The sequence below is a fragment of the Chiloscyllium punctatum genome, chromosome 44 (assembly GCF_047496795.1).
Source record: "Chiloscyllium punctatum isolate Juve2018m chromosome 44, sChiPun1.3, whole genome shotgun sequence".
Taxonomy (NCBI): domain Eukaryota; kingdom Metazoa; phylum Chordata; class Chondrichthyes; order Orectolobiformes; family Hemiscylliidae; genus Chiloscyllium; species Chiloscyllium punctatum.
In genome coordinates, this window is record NC_092782.1 from 19,840,354 (window position 1) to 19,858,795 (window position 18,442).

Below are 18,442 nucleotides of genomic sequence, written 5' to 3' on the forward strand. Positions count from 1 at the left end.
TAGGTGAATTGGCCATGCTAAATTGTCCATATTGTTAGGTGCATTAGTCAGAGGGAAATGAGTCTGGGTGAGTTACTCTTCGGAGGGTCAGTGTGGACTGGTTGGGCTGAAGGGCCTGTTTCCACACTGTCAGGAATCTAATCTAAATAACCCTACCAGGCAGATTCAAACCCCACTCTGGATAAAGTCAATCTAGATCTTGTTCTCAATAACAAGTCACAATATGGAATGGGGAATACAGGGATGTAGAATAGAGAATATCAAAATATAGAATAGGGACGATTAAGGTATAGATTGGGGAATATCAGGATACAAAATGATTGGCTAAAGTTCAGTGTAAACATCTTGTCTGCAGTAATATTCTGTGAAACATCTTTTAGCTGCAGGAACATTTCATTTATTGCAGGTTATGCTGGTGGATTCATCGCAGTTATTTATAGAAAGATTTTTCCAGTGGCTAAATTGTTCTTCCAGCTTTGCAGGAGAAAATGAGTGTGACGTTAGCACTGTGAGATCAATGAGCAAGTTGAACTCATTATTTGGCAGAGTTTCACTGAGATGTTTGTTTTCTTTTTCAGTGATTCCATTGCAAATAACTACAGTCCTGCAGCCAGAAACTATTCAACTGATCACATCTACAAGCTGCTCAGCTCCTGTGGTAAGGACATCTAATAAGTGGCACTTCACTGGTTATTCTCATCCATTGACAGACAGCAACAATTCACAAAAAAAATCTTCTATATCTAAATTTTTGGTGCAATCTGTAATTCCTTTCTAAACATGCTTCTTCAAACCAGTTGCCTTGAACAGATTTTTGGTCAGCTGCCCTAATGTGGCTCAATGTTTAACATGGCTCAGTGTCAGATTGTGTTTTGAAGTGTCACAGTAAAGCATCTCAGCTCATTTGATTACACTAAGGGTATCTTATAAATTTTGATGCTGGCTGTACAGACTTTATGATGTGCAGTCTTCGTGTCATGCACAGTCTGTGTTATGTGTCCAATCTATGTGACGTTCATAATCTTTATGATTTATGCAGTTGTGTTGTATCCAGTCTTTATGATCTGTACAGTTTGCATGTTGTGAACAGTCTGTGTGTTATGTATGGTCTTTATTTACAGTCAATATCTTGTACGGTCTATATTGTAGAACATAGAACCCCTACAATGTGGAAACAGGCCACACCAACCCCATCCTATTGCGCTGCATTTCCCCTGACTAATACACCTAACCTACACATCCCTGAACACTATGGGCAATTTAGCATGGTCAATTCACCTAACCTACACACCTTTGGATTGTGGGAGGAAACCAGAGCACCCGGAGGAAATCCATGCTGACACGGGGAGAATATGCAAACTCCACACGGACAGTCGAACCCAGGTCCCTGGCGTTGTGAGGCAGCAGTGCTAACCACTGAGCCAGTGTGCAGTTGATATCTTGTACAGTCTTTAAGTTGTGTACAGTCTGTGTGATGTTTATGAATCTTTCAAAAATTATAATTTTGGCACCAGACACTTGACCAAGGAAGTAGTTTCCTGAAATTGTGAGTGGCCCATTAGATTATTCTGAAGATGCAATCACTAAGATCTGCACAAGTGTTAGATTTCAAAAATACCCAGCTCCAATTACAGCACAGTGGAAAAGCACCGACTACAGCTACCAATTATTGATCAGGTCAAAAACATGAAGTTAATGCAGTTACAGCAGGGAAATACTTCACTTCAATGAGACTGGATGCATCTTACAACCAGCCCACTGAGGCAGCTTCATACTTTGGTCTGATGCTTTCTAACATTATTAGTGTCCCTCAGTCTCTGTGCCAACACTACATCCAGTGTAAAACAGTATTGACTTGGGAAAAGATTACTGTGATGAGGATTCTATATTTATTTTGTGTCTGATTCAGAATCACTTGAACAGCAGTGGAGCGATGATCCAGAATCATCACTGTCTCTTAGAGCTGCTCGCCATGGATCAAAGGGCCTCAAGAACAAATCACCCAGAACACCTCTGGGCAGGAGAAAGTAAGTACTGATCAGTGCTAATGAGTGATATGAAATAAGACCATTAGACATAGGAACGGAAATATGGCCATTCGGCCCATCGAGTCCACTCCGCCATTCAATCATGGCTGATGGGCATTTCAACTCCACTTACCCGCATTCTCCCCGTAGCCCTTAATTCCTTGTGACATCAAGAATTTGTCAATTTCTGCCTTGAAGACATTTAGCGTCCCAGCCTCCACTGCACTCTGTGGCAATGAATTCTACATGCCCACCACTCTCTGGCTGAAGAAATGTCTCCGCATTTCTGTTCTGAATTTACCCCCTCTAATTCTAAGGCTGTGTCCACGGGTCTCCTTGCCTAACGGAAACAATTTCCTAGCGTCCACCCTCTCCAAGCCATGTATTATCTTGTAAGTTTCTATTAGATCTCCCCTTAATCTTCTAAACTCCAATGAATACAATCCCAGGATCCTCAGCCATTCCTCATATGTTAGACCTACCATTCCAGGGATCATCCGTGTGAATCTCCGCTGGACACGCTCCATTGCCAGTATGTCCTTCCTGAGGTGTGGGGCTCAAAACTGAACACAGTACTCCAAATGGGGCCTAACCAGAGCTTTATAAAGTCTCAGTAACACAACAGTGCTTTTATATTCCAACCCTCTTGAGATAATTGACAACATTGTGTTTGCTTTCTTAATCACGGACTCAACCTGCATGTTTACCTTTAGAGAATCCTCAACTAGCACTCCAAGATCCCTCTGTACTTTGGCTTTATGAATTTTCTCACTGTTTAGAAAGTAGTCCATGCTTGTATTCTTTTTTCCAAGGTGCAAGACCTCGCATTTGCTCACATTGAATTCCATCAGCCATTTCCTGGACCACTCTTCCAAACTGTCTAGATCCTTCTGCAGCCTCTCCACTTCCTCGATCCAACTTGCCTGTCCACCTAACTTTGTATCATCAGCAAAATTCACTAGAATGCCCCCAGTCCCTTCATCCAGATCATTAATATATAACGTAAACAGCTGCGGCCCCAACACTGAATCCTGCAGGACACCGCTTGTCACCGGCTGCCATTCCGAAAAAGAACCTTTTATCCCAACTCTCTGCCTTCTGTCAGACAGCCAATCCTCAATCCATACCAGTAGCTCACCTTGAACACCATGGGCCCTCACCTTGCTCAGCAGCCTCCCGTGTGGCACCTTATCAAAGGCCTTTTGGAAGTCTAGGTAGATAATATCCACTGGGTTTCCCTGGTCTAACCTACTTGTCATCTCTTCAAAGAACTCCAACATGTTTGTCAGGCAGGACCTCCCCTTACTAAATCCATGCTGACTTGTTCTAATCCGACCCTGCTCTTCCAAGAATTTAGAAACCTCATCCTTAATGATGGATTCTAGAATTTTACCAACAACCGAGGTTAGGCTAATCGGCCTATAATTTTCCATCTTTTGCCTTGATCCTTTCTTGAACAAGGAGGTTACAACAGCGATCTTCCAATCATCCGGGACTTTCCCTGACTCCAGTGACTTTTGAAAGATCTCAACCAACACCTCCGCTATTTCCTCAGCCACCTCCCTCAGAACTTTAGGATGTCGCCCATCGGGACCAAGAGATTTGTCAATTTTAAGACCTTTTAGCTTTTCAAGCACTTTCTCAATGAGTTTGAACAATTAATTTCCAAAAGGTTTGGACACATTCCTTAAGTTAATTCTCAACATGTTGGTATCACTGGTTAGGCTGTCATCTTCTGCTCAAACCTAATCACCATGGAGAAGGTTCCTGAAGTGACACTGTTCTTGTGGTGAAGGGCCAACCATATTATTGTGTAGAAAGGAAGTTCAGGATTTTAACCCAGCAACACTGAAGGGAAAGCAATATATCTCCAAGCCAGGAATGTGAATGGCTTGGAGGGGATTTTGTGGTTGGTGGTGTTCTTATGTACCTCCTTCCCAAGTCCGTCTTAATGGAAGTGGTCATGGGTTTAGAAGGTCGAAGGAGCTTGGTGAATTTCTGCATTGAATCATGTGAATGACAAGTAATATTTTTCTTGCATGAACATTAGGCAATGACCATCACTCCTTCAAGTTCAACAGCATGACCATTCCCCCCACTAACAACATTCTGGGGGTTACCATTGACCAGAAAGTGAACTGGACTAGCCATATGAATACATTAACTACAAGAGCAGATTAGAGGCTCAGAATCCCACAGCAAGTAACTCAGCTCCTGACTCCCCAAGCCTGTCCGCTACCTACAAGGCACAAGTCAGGAGTGTGATGGAATACTCCCCACTTGCCTGGAAGATTGAAGCTCCAACAACATCCAAGAGTCTCAACATCTTCCTGATGAAGAGCTTATGCCTGAAACATCGACTCTTCTGCTCCTCAGATGCTGCCTGATCTGCTGTGCTCTTCCAGCGCCACACTTTTTGACTCTGATCTCCAGCAGCTGCAGTCCTCACCATCCAGGAAAAAGCAACTTGCTTGTTTGTCAACTCATTCTTGGGAAATAGAAATGTGCTGGAGGAAAGCTCAATTGAAGCATTCAAGAGGGTTTTGGATTTATAATTTGGATAGTAATGGTGTGCAGGTTTAATGAGGGAAAAAGCAGGAGATTGGCAGGAGATACGTCATACGACCAGCTTAAGACTGATGGGCCAAATGGCCTCCTTCGACAGTGGATCCATTCTGTGAGTCTTTTGAGGCATAAGGGAAACAAACATTTTGAAATTGTGTTGATAAATTCATAAATGATAATGTAATTAGATGCAACCCACAAAAATGAACAAAGATTTACAAAAATGGCTCTAGGAATGAGTTACTCCAGTAATGTAGGTAGTTTGGAGACAGTACAAATCTTCTTCTTGGAAGTGGGACATCGATTTGATCAAGATGTTTGGAATCATGACTGAAGAAAATGTTGTGCAGCTCACACCCTAGGCACCTGGACCTTCTTCTGCATTACCTCCTGAAACCTCACCATCCCTTTCTAGAAAACCTCCCTCAATGACCACCCTCACAGTTGACTGTCCTAAAATCTCCCTTATGTCAGTTGATGCCTCATATCATGCTGTAAGATTTCTGTGAAACATTTCAGAACATTTAATCATGTTGCTACATAAATGCAGGGTGATATTGTACACTTTGGGACAAAACTCATCCAATGGGATCTCTTGGTTCTGAATTTTGGAGAATATACTGATAAAGATTCCCAGTTTAATGGCAGAACTGATCAGATGTAGAATAGCTAGGCTACAGTGGATGTGACGATACTGAGAGATGGGCGCTCAGTAAGTGCCAGTCACCGATGTGTTTCCAATTATTTTACCAAAAAAATCTGCTACAAATAACAGCATTAGTTAACTGTGTGAAATGAAATGCATCCTTCCTCCTTTTATCTCTATAAATGCTTCAAAAAAATGGAGCATGTGGAGTGCAGTTGACAGTTTAAGAAGAAAAGTTGATTTAATTCATTGTCGCATGAGATTACTCGTAAGTAGTTGTAATTTCCTAAATGTGTGATTCTGACATTTTCTGATATAAGCATTTTCCTCCAATTAGCATTTGCATTCAGTGTTTTGGGTGAAATGGAAATTCTATTGGCTTGCCCAGTTTAATGCTGGTGGATTCATCATTTGTGGAGGCTTATGTGATGTTGAGACAAGATGGTTCAGATGAGGCAATGGAGAGTTACAGATCAGCTAGGAAGGATTTAAAGAGAGAGTTAAGAGGAGCAAGGAGGGGACATGAGCAGTCTTTAGCAGGTAAAATAAAGGATAACCTTAAAGCTTTACATAGGTATGTGATGAATAAAAGGATGACTAGGGTAGGAGTAGGGCCAGTCAAAGACAGAAGTGGGAAGTTGTGTGTGGACCTGTGGTGATCAGAGAGGTGTTAAATGAGTATTTCTCATTTGTTTTCACTCAAGAAAAGGAAAATATTATAGAGGAGAAGACTGGGATATGGGCTATTAGACTAGAAAGGATTGAGGTTCGAAAGAAGGAGGTGTTATCAATTCTAGAGGTATGGAAGTAGATAAGTCCCCTGGGCCGGATGGGGTTTATCCAAGGATTCTCTGGGAAGCTCGGGAGGAGATGGCGGAGCCATTGGCTTTGATCTCAGGTTTAGTTCCAGAGGACTGGAGGATCACAAATGTTGTGCCCTTGTTCAAGAAGGGCGGTCTTACGTCTGTTGTAGAAAAAGCTTTGGAGAGGATTATAAGAGATAGAATTTATAATCATCTAGCAAGCAACAATTTGGAAATCATCAACATGGTTTCATCAAGGACAGGTCATGTCTCACAAGCTTCATTTTTTAAGAAGGTGACCAAACATGTGGATGACAGTAGGGCAGTTGTTGTGGTGCATATGGAGTTCAGTAAAGCCTTGATAAGGTTCCACATGAGGCTATTGGAGAAAATGTGGAGGCATGGGATTGAGGGTGATTTAGCAATATGGATTAGAAACTGGCTTTTTGTAGGAAGGCAATGAGTGGTGGTTGATGGAAAATATTCAGCCTGGAGTCTGATTACAAGTGATGTGCCACAAGGATCTGTTTTGGGACACTGCTGTTTGTCATTTTTAAAAATGACTTGTATGCAGGCTTAGGAGGGTGGGTAAATAAGTTTGCAGACGACCCTAACATCGGTGGAGTAGTGGACAGTGTGGAAGAATGTTGCAGGTTGCAGGGGGAGTTGGATAAACTGCAGAATTGGGCTGAGAGGGGGCAAAGGGAGTTCAATGCAGATAAATGTGAGGGGATTCACTTTGGAAGAATAACAGGAAGGCAGAGTACTGGGTCAATGGAAAGATTCTTGATAGTGTGGATGTGCAGAGGGATCATGGTGTCCCTGAAAGTTGCTATTCAGGTTGATAGTGCTATAAAGAAGGCATACCGTATCTTTGGTTTTATTGGTAGAGGGATTGAGCTCTGGAGCCAGGATGTCATGCTGCAACTGTACAAAATGCTAGTGCAGCCTCATTTAGAATATTGTGTATAGTTCTGGTTGCCCCATTACAAGAAGGATGTGGAAGCATTGGAAAAGGTGAAGAGAAGATTTACCTGGATGTTGCCTGGTCTGGAAGGAAGGTCTTATGAGGAAAGGCTGAGAAACTTGGGTCTGTTCTCATTGGGGAGAAGAAGGCTAAGAGGGGATTTAATAGAGTCCAACAAGATGATCAGAGGATTAGATAGGGGATAGAAAGGGTCTTTTTCCTAGAATGATGATGTTGGCTTGTATGAGGGAGCATAGCTGCAAATTGAGGGGTGACAGATTTAAGACAGATGTCAGAGTCAGGTTCTTTACACAGAGAGTGGTAAGGGCATGGAATGCCCTGCCTGCCAATGTAGTTAACTCAGCCACATTAGGGAGATTTAAACAGTCCTTGGATAAGCATGGATGATGATGGGATAACGTAGGGGGATGGGCTTAGATTGGTTTCACAGGTCGGCACAACATCGAGCACCAAAGGGCCTGTTCTGCTCCGTATTGTTTTATGTTCTATGTCCTATGTTGTATTTATTTCATTGGTTCATCATTCAGTTCATTTTGGGACCACTGGTATCCCATCCCATCCTTTGCAATAGGCATTCTTCTGTCTTCTCCATTTGCCATATCTGATGGTCAGTGTTGGAGCAATGATAAAAACAGAAATGCAGTGATCTTTCAGTCCCCTGCCCTTTCCAAGCATTCACACCCCGCACCCCTACCCCCTTCATTTGTACTGATCAAGAGATTTCCAAATCTGCCCTGTTGTGGAGATGTAATTTCAGAAAGTTTTATTGTAAAGGCTGGTTCACATAATTAAGGCTCATTGAATAGGAGATCAAACTGGATAAACCAATTGGATTAGAAACTAAGGAGCAGGTTTCTCAACTTTACTCCACCAATCAATAATATCATGACAGCCATGCTTCTGACTTCAATCCCACTTTCCTGTCACTGCCCTTGTCCATTTACTTTCTTGTCAATGATTCCTTTAGACTGAATCTTTCACAGAATGCCATTGACTGCCCTTCTTTCCTCATTGGTCATCACTGATAAATTTTACAAAATGGTACAGGAATATAAACAACTTGATGTTTAATACCACAAAGGAAAAGAATCTGGCTCAGACTTTCACCTTGTTGGAGATTCTCTTGCTGTGTTGAAATACTGGAAAACTTCAGGAAACGCAAGTCCCATCCCTGAATGGACCAAAGTTTCTGTTTCAGTGCTGTATGATTCTATGACTCTATGAACACAGAACTTCTTGTTTCTCGGAGGGCAGGAGTTGGGGTGGGCCATAGACTGTACCTTTTATGTACCTTTTCTAAAGGCAACTGCCCTTTTAAATTAAAGAATAGTAGGTGGGTGTAAACATTAAGTTGTCACAGGGACTGGCGAGAGCAGAAACCGGGGGCTATTGGGAAGGCAAATTCTTCATTTAGCAACTTAGCAGAGTGCAGAGGCTTCTGGGACTTTTTATTTCCCCTACAGGTACATACATTGGTGTGTTGCCTCCCAGGTGCCAGGGTTTGTAATGTCTCACAGGAATGTACCAGCAGGTGGGAAGGTGGTTTGAAGTGTGTCTACTTCAATGGCAGGAGCATCCAGAATAAGGTGGATGAACTTGCAGCATGGCTTGGTACCTGGGACTTCAATGTTGTGGCCATTTTGGAGACATGGATAGAGCAGGATCAGGAATGGTTATTGCAGGTTCTGGGATATTGATGTTTCAGTAAGAACAAGGAAGTGATAAAACAAGGTGGTGTGACATTGTTAGTCAAGGACAGTATTACGGTGGCAGAAAGGACATTTGATGAGGACTCCTCTACTGAGGTAGTATGGGCTGAGGTTAGAAACAGAAAAGGAGAGGTCACCCTGTTGGGAGCTTTCTATAGTCTCTGAATAGTTCTAGAGATGTAGAGGAAAGGATTGCAAAGATGATTCTGGATAGGAGTGAGAGTGACAGGGTAGTTGTTATGGGGTCTTTAACTTTCCAAATATTAGTACATGAGATGTGTCAGTTTTTGACCAATGTGTGCAGGAGGGTTTCTTGACACAGTATGCAGATAGGCCAACAAGGGGCGAGGCCACACTCGATTTGGTACTGGGTAATGGACCCAGCCAGGTGTTAGATTTGGAGGTAGGTGAGCACTTTGATGGTAGTGACCACAATTCGGTTATGTTTACTTTCATGATGGAAAGGGATAAATATATACTGCAGGGCAAGTGTTATATCTGGGGGAAAGGCAATTATGATCTGACGAGGCAAGATTTAGGATGCATAGGATGGAGAAGAAAATTGCAGGGGATAGGCACAATTGAAATGGGGAAGCTTATTCAAGGAACAGTTACTATGTGTCCTTGATAAGTATGCACCTGTCAGGCAGGGAGGAAGTGGTCAAACGAAGGAGCCGTGGTTTACTAAAGAAGTTGAATGTCTTGTCAAAAGGAAGATGAAAGCTTATGTAAAGATGAGACATGAAGGCTCAGTTAGGGCGCTGAGAGTTACAAGTTAGCCAGGAAGGATCTAAAGAGAGAGAGCTAAGAAGAGCCAGGAGGGGATATAATAAGACTTTGGCAGGTAGAATTGAGGAAAACCCTAAAGCCTTTTATTGGTATGTCAGTAATAAAAGAATGACTAGGATAAGATTAGGGCCTGATGAAGAGCTCATGTTCAAAATGTTGACTCTCCTGCTCTTCAGATGCTGTCAGACTGGCTGTGCTTTCCCAGCAGAACACCTTTTGACACTGATCTCCAGCATCTGCAGTCATCGCTTTCTCGTAAGGTTTGAGCCAGTAGTGGGAAGTTGTGCATGGAGTCCGAAAAGATAGGAGAGGTACTAAATGAATATTTTCCATCAGTATTCACACAGGAAAAAGACAATGTTGTCAAAGTGAAGACTGAGATACAGGCTATTAGACTAGAAAGGATTGACGTTCTTAAGGAGGAGGTGTTAGCAATTATGGAAGGTATGAAAATAGATAAATCCCCTGGGCCAGGTGAGATTTATCCCAGGATTCTCTGGGAAGCTAGCGAAGAGATTGCAGAGCCTTTCACTTTGATCTTTATGTCATTATTGTCGACAGGAATAGTGCCAGAAGACTGGAGGATAGCAAATGTTGTCCCCTTGTTCAAGAAGGGGAATAGAGACATACTAGAGACATAGAGCCTTACTTCAGTTAAGGGCAAAGTTTTGGAAAGGATTATAAGAGATAAGATTTATAATCATCTGGAGAGGAATAATTTGATTCGGGATATTCAACATGATTTTCTGAAGGGTAGATCGTGCCTCACAAACCTAATTGAGTTCTTTGAGAAGGTGACCAAGTAGGTGGATGAGGGTAAAGCGGTTGATGTGGTCTATTTGGATTTCAGTGAGGTGTTTGATAAGGTTCCCCATGCTAGTCTATTGCAGAAAAGAATGAGGCATGGGATTGAGGGTGATTTAAGGGTTTGGATGAGAAACTGGCTAGCTGTAGGAAGGCAAAGGGTGCAGATTGATGGGAAATGTTCATCCTGGAGATCAGTTACACTTGGAGTACCACAAGGACCTGTTTTGGGTCACTGCTTTTGTCATTTTTATTAATGACCTACATGAGGTCGTAAAAGGATGGGTTACTAAATTTTCAGATGACACTAAGGATGTACAAGTATTGGAAAGGCTGCAGAGAAGATTTACCAGGATGTTACCTGATATGGAGGGAAGGTCTTATGACTGAGGCTGAGGGAAGGCTGAGGGACTTGAGACTGTTTTTGTTAGAGAGAAGAAGGTTAAGAGGTGACTTAATAGAGACATGCAAGATGATCAGAGAATCTGCTAGAGTGGACAGTGAGAGCCTTTTTTCTCGGATGGGGATGGCTAGCATGAGGGTACATAGCTTTAAATTGAGGGGTGATAGATATAGGACAGATGTCAGAAGTAGGTTCTTTACTTAGAGAATAGTAAGAGCATGGAATGCCCTGCCTGCAGCAGTAATGGACTCGCCAACTTTAAGGGCATTTAAATGGTCATTGGATAAACATATGGATATAGAATAGAATAATGTAGGTTAGATAGGCTTTAGATTGGTTTCACAGGTAGGCGCAAAATCGAAGGCTGAAGGGCCTGTACTGCACTGTCATATTCTATGTTCTATGTATGAATAATACAGGACACAAACTACATTTTTGTACTGATGTAAATGTCTTTTCCCTGAATTATTCTGTACCCCTTTTGTTTTGGAAAGAAACTATCTTTGCTTCTGTCCCCTGTCAGGTCTCCCTTGAATTGCCCTAAAAATCTTTTAGTAGCTCAACTTTCAAAGCTATAATCAATCTTTGATGGTTCTGAACCATAAGCTCAGTGTTTACTCTCCCAGTTATAAAGCATCACTGTACCAGCAATCTTCCAATAACAGTCCAGGAGTCCCTGTTCTCTGACACCCTGTGATGAGATCACTGGTCTTTTGTAGTAAGACAGATGTGTTGATGGCATTAATAGAAATAAATGAATATGATCTGATGGCTATTAAAGAGATATGGTTACAGAGTGACCAGGAATGGTAACTCTATATTTAAGAGTGTTCAATTTTCCAGAAGAATAGGCAAAAAGAGAAAGGAATTGTGGGAGCTTTACTACTAAAGGATGATATCAGTGTGCAGTGAATAGTGATACAGACGCAATTGATCCTGATGTGTTATCAGTTTGAGTGGAAATAAGGAATAGAAAAGAAATAAAATGATGAGTGAGAATCATCTGTATAGCCTTACTGTAAGATGCAGTCTAAATCAGGAAATCAAGGATGCATGGGAGAAAGGCATAAAAATTGTTATGAGTGATTTGATTCTGTATATCAACTGGACCAATCAGATCAGAAAGTGTGAAGTGGAAGAAAAGTTTTTAGAGTATATCAGGGATTGTTTCTTCAAGCAGCACTTCACAGAGTCTACCCAGAAATAGGCTAATTTAGCGTTAGTAATATGTATTGTAAGAGACCTCACAGTTAGGGATCTCACAGTTAGGATCCTTTGGAGGGAGTGATCACAATATGGTGCAACTTCGACTTCAGTTTGAGGAAGAGCAAACCAGGTTTCAATTTAGTGCCCTCAATTTAAATAGGATGTATGAAAAGGTGTCCAAAGTGGCCTAGGAGAGACAGTTGATGAGCAATGGCAGACAGTTAAGCAGATATTTCATAACACTCAAAAGGCTATTTTAGTCAAAAAGGACATACTGAGAATGATGTAGCATGTGTGTGATAAACAAAATCAGCCAAAGAGAATATCCAATTTAAAAAAATCCTCAGGCACACAAATCTGATGAAGAGCTTATGCTCAAAAAAATCAACTCTCCTGCTCTTCAGATGCTGCCTGACAGGCTGTGCTTTTCCAGCACTACATCTTTTGACAGCAAAAAGCAATGGCAAGTCAGAAGATTGGGAATATTTTTTGTTGTTTTTTTTCAGGATCAGCAGCAGATGAGTAGAAAACTAAGATGGAGAAAATTGACTATGAAACTAAACTGGCAAGAAATATAGAAACAGACAGCAAAAGCTTCTATGGGTACATAAAAGAGTGTCCAGAGTATGTGAGGGACCCTTGTAGGATGTATCAGGGGAATTAATAACAGGGAACAGGGAAATAGCAACTAACTTAAATTGATATTTTGTAAGAGTCTTCATGGTGGAGGACACTATAAACATCCCGAAGATGGGAGATAAGCAAGGTACTAGTGGGAGTAAAGGTTTATAACAATCTCTGTCACAAGTCACAAAGCTTTTGATGGACTTTGATGGATAATGGGACTAAAGACAGATAAGCCATTAGAACCTGATGACCTGCATCCAAGGATTTTAAAGGAAGCAGCTGCAGAGTTCATGGGAGCAAGGGCCTAAATATTCCAGAACTCACTGGAATCTAGGAGGGAATGGAAAACTGTTGATGTGACACCCCTGTTCAAGAGAGAACGACATAAAACAGGAAACCATAGGCCAGTTAGCCTCACATCTGTTGTTTAGAAAATGCTGTAGAGCTATTATCAAGAAAGATATAGCAGACCTTTAGAAAAACTTAACATAGCATGACTTATACACTTAATGGTAAGGTCCTAGGGAGTGTTGCTGAACAAAGAGACTTTGGAGTGCAGGTTCATACCTTGAAAGTGGAGTCGCAGGTAGATAGGATGGAGAAGGTGTTTGGTATGCTTTTCTTTATTGGTCAGAGTATTGAGTACAGGAGTTGGGAGGTCATGTTGCAGCTGTACAGGACATTGGTTAGGCCACTGTTGGAATATTGCGTGCAATTCTGGTCTCCTTCCTATCGGAAAGATGTTGTGAAACTTGAAAGGGTTCAGAAAAGATTTACAAGGATGTTGCCAGGGTTGGAGGATTTGAGTTATAGGGAGTGGCTGAACAGGCTGGGGCTGTTTTCCCTGGAGCGTCGGAGGCTGAGGGGTGACCTTATAGAGGTTTACAAAATTATATGGGGCATGGATAGGATAAATAGACAAAGTCTTTTCCCTGGGGTCGGGGAGTTCAGAACTATAGGACATAGGTTTAGGGTGAGAGGGGAAAGATATAAAAGAGACCTAAGGAGCAACGTTTTCACGCAGTGGGTGGTACGTGTATGGAATGAGCTGCCAGAGGAAGTAGTGGAGGCTGGTACAATTGCAACATTTAAGAAGCATTTGGATGGGTGTATGAATAGGAAGGGTTTGGAGGGATATGGGCCGGGTGCTGGCAGGTGGGACTAAATTGGGTTGGGATATCTGGTCAGCATGGACAGGTTGGACCGAAGGGTCTGTTTCTGTGCTGTACATCTCTATGACTCTATGACTCTAAGCGCACTGTACACAGACAGGCCATTCGGCTTGACACATGGATGCTGGTATTCCTGCTTCACTTGGGAATCTTCTCACTTTTACCTTAGCAGAACATCCTTCTATTCTTTTCTCCTCATGTGTTTATCCAACTTTCCTTAAATACAGCTATACTCTTTAACTCAACTATTCCATCATATATTCACTGCCCTAATTGATCAAGAACATTCTCCTCAATTTTGTAGCGTTTTTGGTTAATATGTAGTTTATGGTAGGTAACTATATTAAACTGAAATTTCCTCACAGGTCAGGTTCAGCCAATGTTCTGTCGAAGTTTTTTTTATCTCTGCCTTTAATTCGATTGCCCTAGAAATAAATCCCAGTGTTTTTACTCTTTCTGTGGTATATCAGACAGCATCACTACTCTTCAAAGATCTGAGTCTGTGTACTTTCACTGGCATTGACAGTGGCATTATTATAGAGTCTACAGCATAGAAAAAGTCCCTTCAGCCCTTTGAGTCTGTGCCAGTTGAAAGCATTGACCTAACTATTCAGATCCCCTGAAAATTGTTTTAAAAGTCCCATTACTTCAATTCTCCAGACAATATTTTTATGAATATACAGCCTCCTGAACAAAATGTACGTCTCATTTATACCTCACAACCTGTTTAGATATATTTTGATCCACCTCAGGAATAGAGAGACTTGAACCTGGATTATACTGCGCGAAGACAGGGACACTAAACACCATGCCACCTGCTCACAGGGGTTGACACTGCAGTTGTGATGCCATATGGTGTGTATTTCTTAATGTTGTCTCAATCTGAAACCTGCAGAGGGAGCTGGCATGACATTAGTCTGCTTGTTTTGCTCCATCCAAACTGTTGAACCTTAGTGGATGCAATTCATACAGTCCTATCACTGGCCCCAAGCTGGGGAAAGGCAATCCCTCACCAAGTGGGGACTCTGCTTCTCTCTGTTTGTCCCTACTCTCTGATTCTGCTGTTGGCCTTCCTGGATGTTAAATGACACTAACACATCTTCGTTGCTCTCTTCTCTCTCACTGACTCGCTCACCCCCTCTGTGTCTCCTCACTCTAGTTCATGTCTTTAATCCTTGTCTGTGTCTTCTTCAGTTTCTACTGCCTTTTTTCTAAGAGAAAAGAATGACTTATATTTCTACAGTGCCATTTATAACCTTGGCATCCTCCAAAACGTATTGCTAATGAAGAACCTTTTAAAGAGTAGTGCTATTTAAAATAGAAAACCTTGTCTTTCTTATACACCACCTGCATCTCAGTCTTTCTCCCTGTACTTACCTCTCTATTTTTTTCTGAATTTTATTTTCTGTTTCTCCCTAATTTGGAAATTCAAAGCTGACTAGGAACTGTACTGTCAGATTTCTGTCTGACCCTACAACTGATTTTGTCTTCCCTGGAGTGAGGGGTCAGCACTTGGTCAATATCCCTCTAAACCCTTCCTATTCATATACCCATCCAGATGCCTTTTAAATGTTGTAATTGTACCAGCTTCCACCACTTCCTCTGGCAGCTCGTTCCATACACATACCACCCTCTAAAAGGGTGAAAGGTTCACCCCTTAGGTCTCTTTGATATTTTCCCTGGGGTAGTATGGTGGCTCAGTAGTTAGCACTGTAGCCTCACAGCACCAGGGACCTGGGTTCAATTCTCGCCTTGGCCGACTGTCTGTGTGGAGTTTATATATTCTCCCTGTGTCTGCATAGATTTCCTCACACAATCCAAAGATGTGCAGGTTAAGTGAACTGGCCATACAAAATTGCCCATTGTGTTCGGTGCATTAGTCAGCGTTAAATATAGGGTGGGTTACTCTTTGGAGGGTCGGTGTGGATTTGTTGGGCTGAAGGGCCTGTTTCCATACTGTATGGATCTAATCTAATCACCCTAAATCTATGCCCTCTAGTTCTGGACTCACCCACCACAGGAAAAATACTTCGTCTATTTATCCCATCCATGCTTTTCGTAGAACATAGAACATAGAACAATACAGCACAGAACAGGCCCTTTGGCCCACGATGTTGTGCTGAACATTTTTCCTAGCTTAAGCACCCATCCATGTACCTATCCAATTGCCGCTTAAAGGTCACCAATGATTCTGACTCTGCCACTCCCACAAGCAGCGCATTCCATGCCCCCACCACTCTCTGGGTAAAGAACCTACCCCTGACATCCCCCCTATAACTTCCACCCTTCACCTTAAATTTATGACCCCTTGTAACACTCTGTTGTACCAGGGGAAAAAGTTTCTGACTGTCTACTCTATCTATTCCCCTGATCATCTTATAAACCTCTATTAAGTTACCCCTCATCCTTCGCCGTTCCACTGAGAAAAGGCCTAGCACTCTCAACCTATCCTCGTACGACCTATTCTCCATTCCAGGCAACATCCTGGTAAATCTTCTCTGCACCCTCTCCAAAGCTTCCACATCTTTCCTAAAGTGAGGCAACCAGAACTGCACACAGTACTCCAAATGTGGCCTTACCAAGGTCCTGTACAGCTGCAACATCACTTCACGACTCTTGAATTCAATCCCTCTGCTAATGAACGCTAATACACCATAGGCCTTCTTACAAGCTCTATCCACCTGAGTGGCAACTTTCAAAGATCTATGTACATAGACCCCAAGATCCCTCTAGCCTCCGTTACTCCAAGGAAAACAGCTCCAGCCTGTTCAGCCTTTCCTTATAGCTCAAATCCTCCAACCCTGGCAACATTCTTCTAAATCTTTTCTGATCCCTTTCAAGTTTCACAACATCCTTCCAATAGGAGGGAGGCCAGAATTGTGCACAATATTCCAAAAGTGGCCTGTCCAGCCGCAACATGACAACCGAACTCCTTTAGTCAACGTTCTATCTGATAAAGGAAAGCATACCAAACACCTTCTTCACTATCCTATCTACCTGTGACTACACTTCCAAGGAACTATGAACCTGTACTCTAAGGTCTCTTTGTTCAGCAACACTTCCCCAGGACCTTACCATTAAGTGAATAAGTCCTGCTAAGATTTGCCTTTCAAAAATGCAACACCTCACAATTATCACTCCACAGCCCATTGACCAATCTGATCAAGATCCCATTGTACTCTGAGAAAATCTTCTTCGCTGTCCACTACACCTCCATTTTGGTGTCATCTGCAAAACTCACTAACTATACCTCCTATGTTCACATTTATATAAATGATGAAAAGTAGTGGACCCAGCATCGATCCTTGTGGCACTCCACTGGTCACAGGCCTCCAGTCTGTAAAGCAACACTCCACCACCACCCTCTGTCTTCTACCTTCAAGCCAGTTCTGTATCCAAATGGCTAGTTCTCCCTGTATTCCATGAGATCTAACCTTGTTAACCAGTCTCCCATGGGGAACCTTGTCGAATGCCTTATTGAAGTCCATATTGATCATATTTACCACTCTGCCCTAATCAATCCTCTTTGTTACTTCTTTTAAAAACTCAGTCAAGTTCATGAGATGTGATTTCTCACACACAAAGTCATGTTGATTATTAGATTAGATTAGATTCTTTTCAGTGTGGAAACAGGCCCTTTGGCCCAACCAGTCCACACCGACCCTCCGAAGAGTAACCCGCCCAGACCCATTTCCCCTAATTGACCTAACACTATGGGGCAATTTAGCAGGGCCCTAATCAGTCCTTACCTTTCCAAATACATGGTCAAGAGTGTGGTGCTGGAAAAGCACAGCCAGTCAGGCAGCATCTAAGGAGCTGGAGAATCAACGTTTCAGGCATAAGCCTTTCATCAGCTTATGCCTGAAAGCGTTGATTCTCCTGCTCCTCGGATGCTGCCAGACTGGATGTGCTTTCCCAACACCACACTATTGATACTGTTCTCCAGCACCTGCAGTCCTCACTTTCTCCTAATCCTTTCCAAATACATGTAAATCATGTCTTTAGGATTCCCTCTAACAACTTGCCCACCATTGACGTAAAGCTTCACCGGTCGATAGTTCACTGGCTTGTCCTTACCATCCTACTTAAACAGTGGCACCATGTTAGCCAACCTCCAGTCTTCCGGCACCTCACCTGTGACTATCGATGATAGAAATATTCAGCAAGGGGCCCAGAAAACACTTCCCTAGCTTCCCACAGAGGTCTAGGATACACGTAATCAGGATTGGGGACTTATCCACTTTTATGTGTTTTAAGATATCCAGCATCTCCTCCTCTGTAATATGGACATTTTTCAAAATGTCACTGTCTATTTCCCTACATTCTATATCATCCATGTCCTTCTCCACAGTAAACACTGATGCAAAATACTTGTTTAATATCTCCTCCCTCTCCTGCAACTCCACACAAAGGCCATCTTGCTGATCTTTGAGAGGCCCTATTCTCTTCCTACTTACCCTTTTGTCCTTAATGTATTTATAAAATCTCTTTGGATTCTCCTCAACCGCACTTGCCAAAGCTATCTCATGTCCCCTTTTTGCCCTCCTTATTTCCCTCTTAAGTATACTCCTACTGCCTTTATACTCTAAGGATTACTCGATCTCCGCTATCTATACCTGACATACGTTTCCTTCTTTTCTCAACTAAAATCTCAATTTCTCTATTCATCCAGCATTCTCTATACCTACCATCCTTGCCTTTCA

The 18,442-nt window shown here is 42.3% G+C and overlaps 1 protein-coding gene across 1 annotated transcript in view; it reads left to right on the plus strand.

The window, feature by feature from the left end:
* Positions 1 to 18,442, plus strand: part of LOC140466786 (dynein axonemal heavy chain 3-like) — a 601,941-nt gene that overhangs the window by 43,967 nt on the left and 539,532 nt on the right. The window contains exons 3-4 of the mRNA XM_072562421.1: positions 579 to 658; positions 1,910 to 2,027. Coding sequence (XP_072418522.1) covers positions 579 to 658; positions 1,910 to 2,027 — 198 coding nt within the window. The remainder of the gene's footprint in view (positions 1 to 578; positions 659 to 1,909; positions 2,028 to 18,442) is intronic.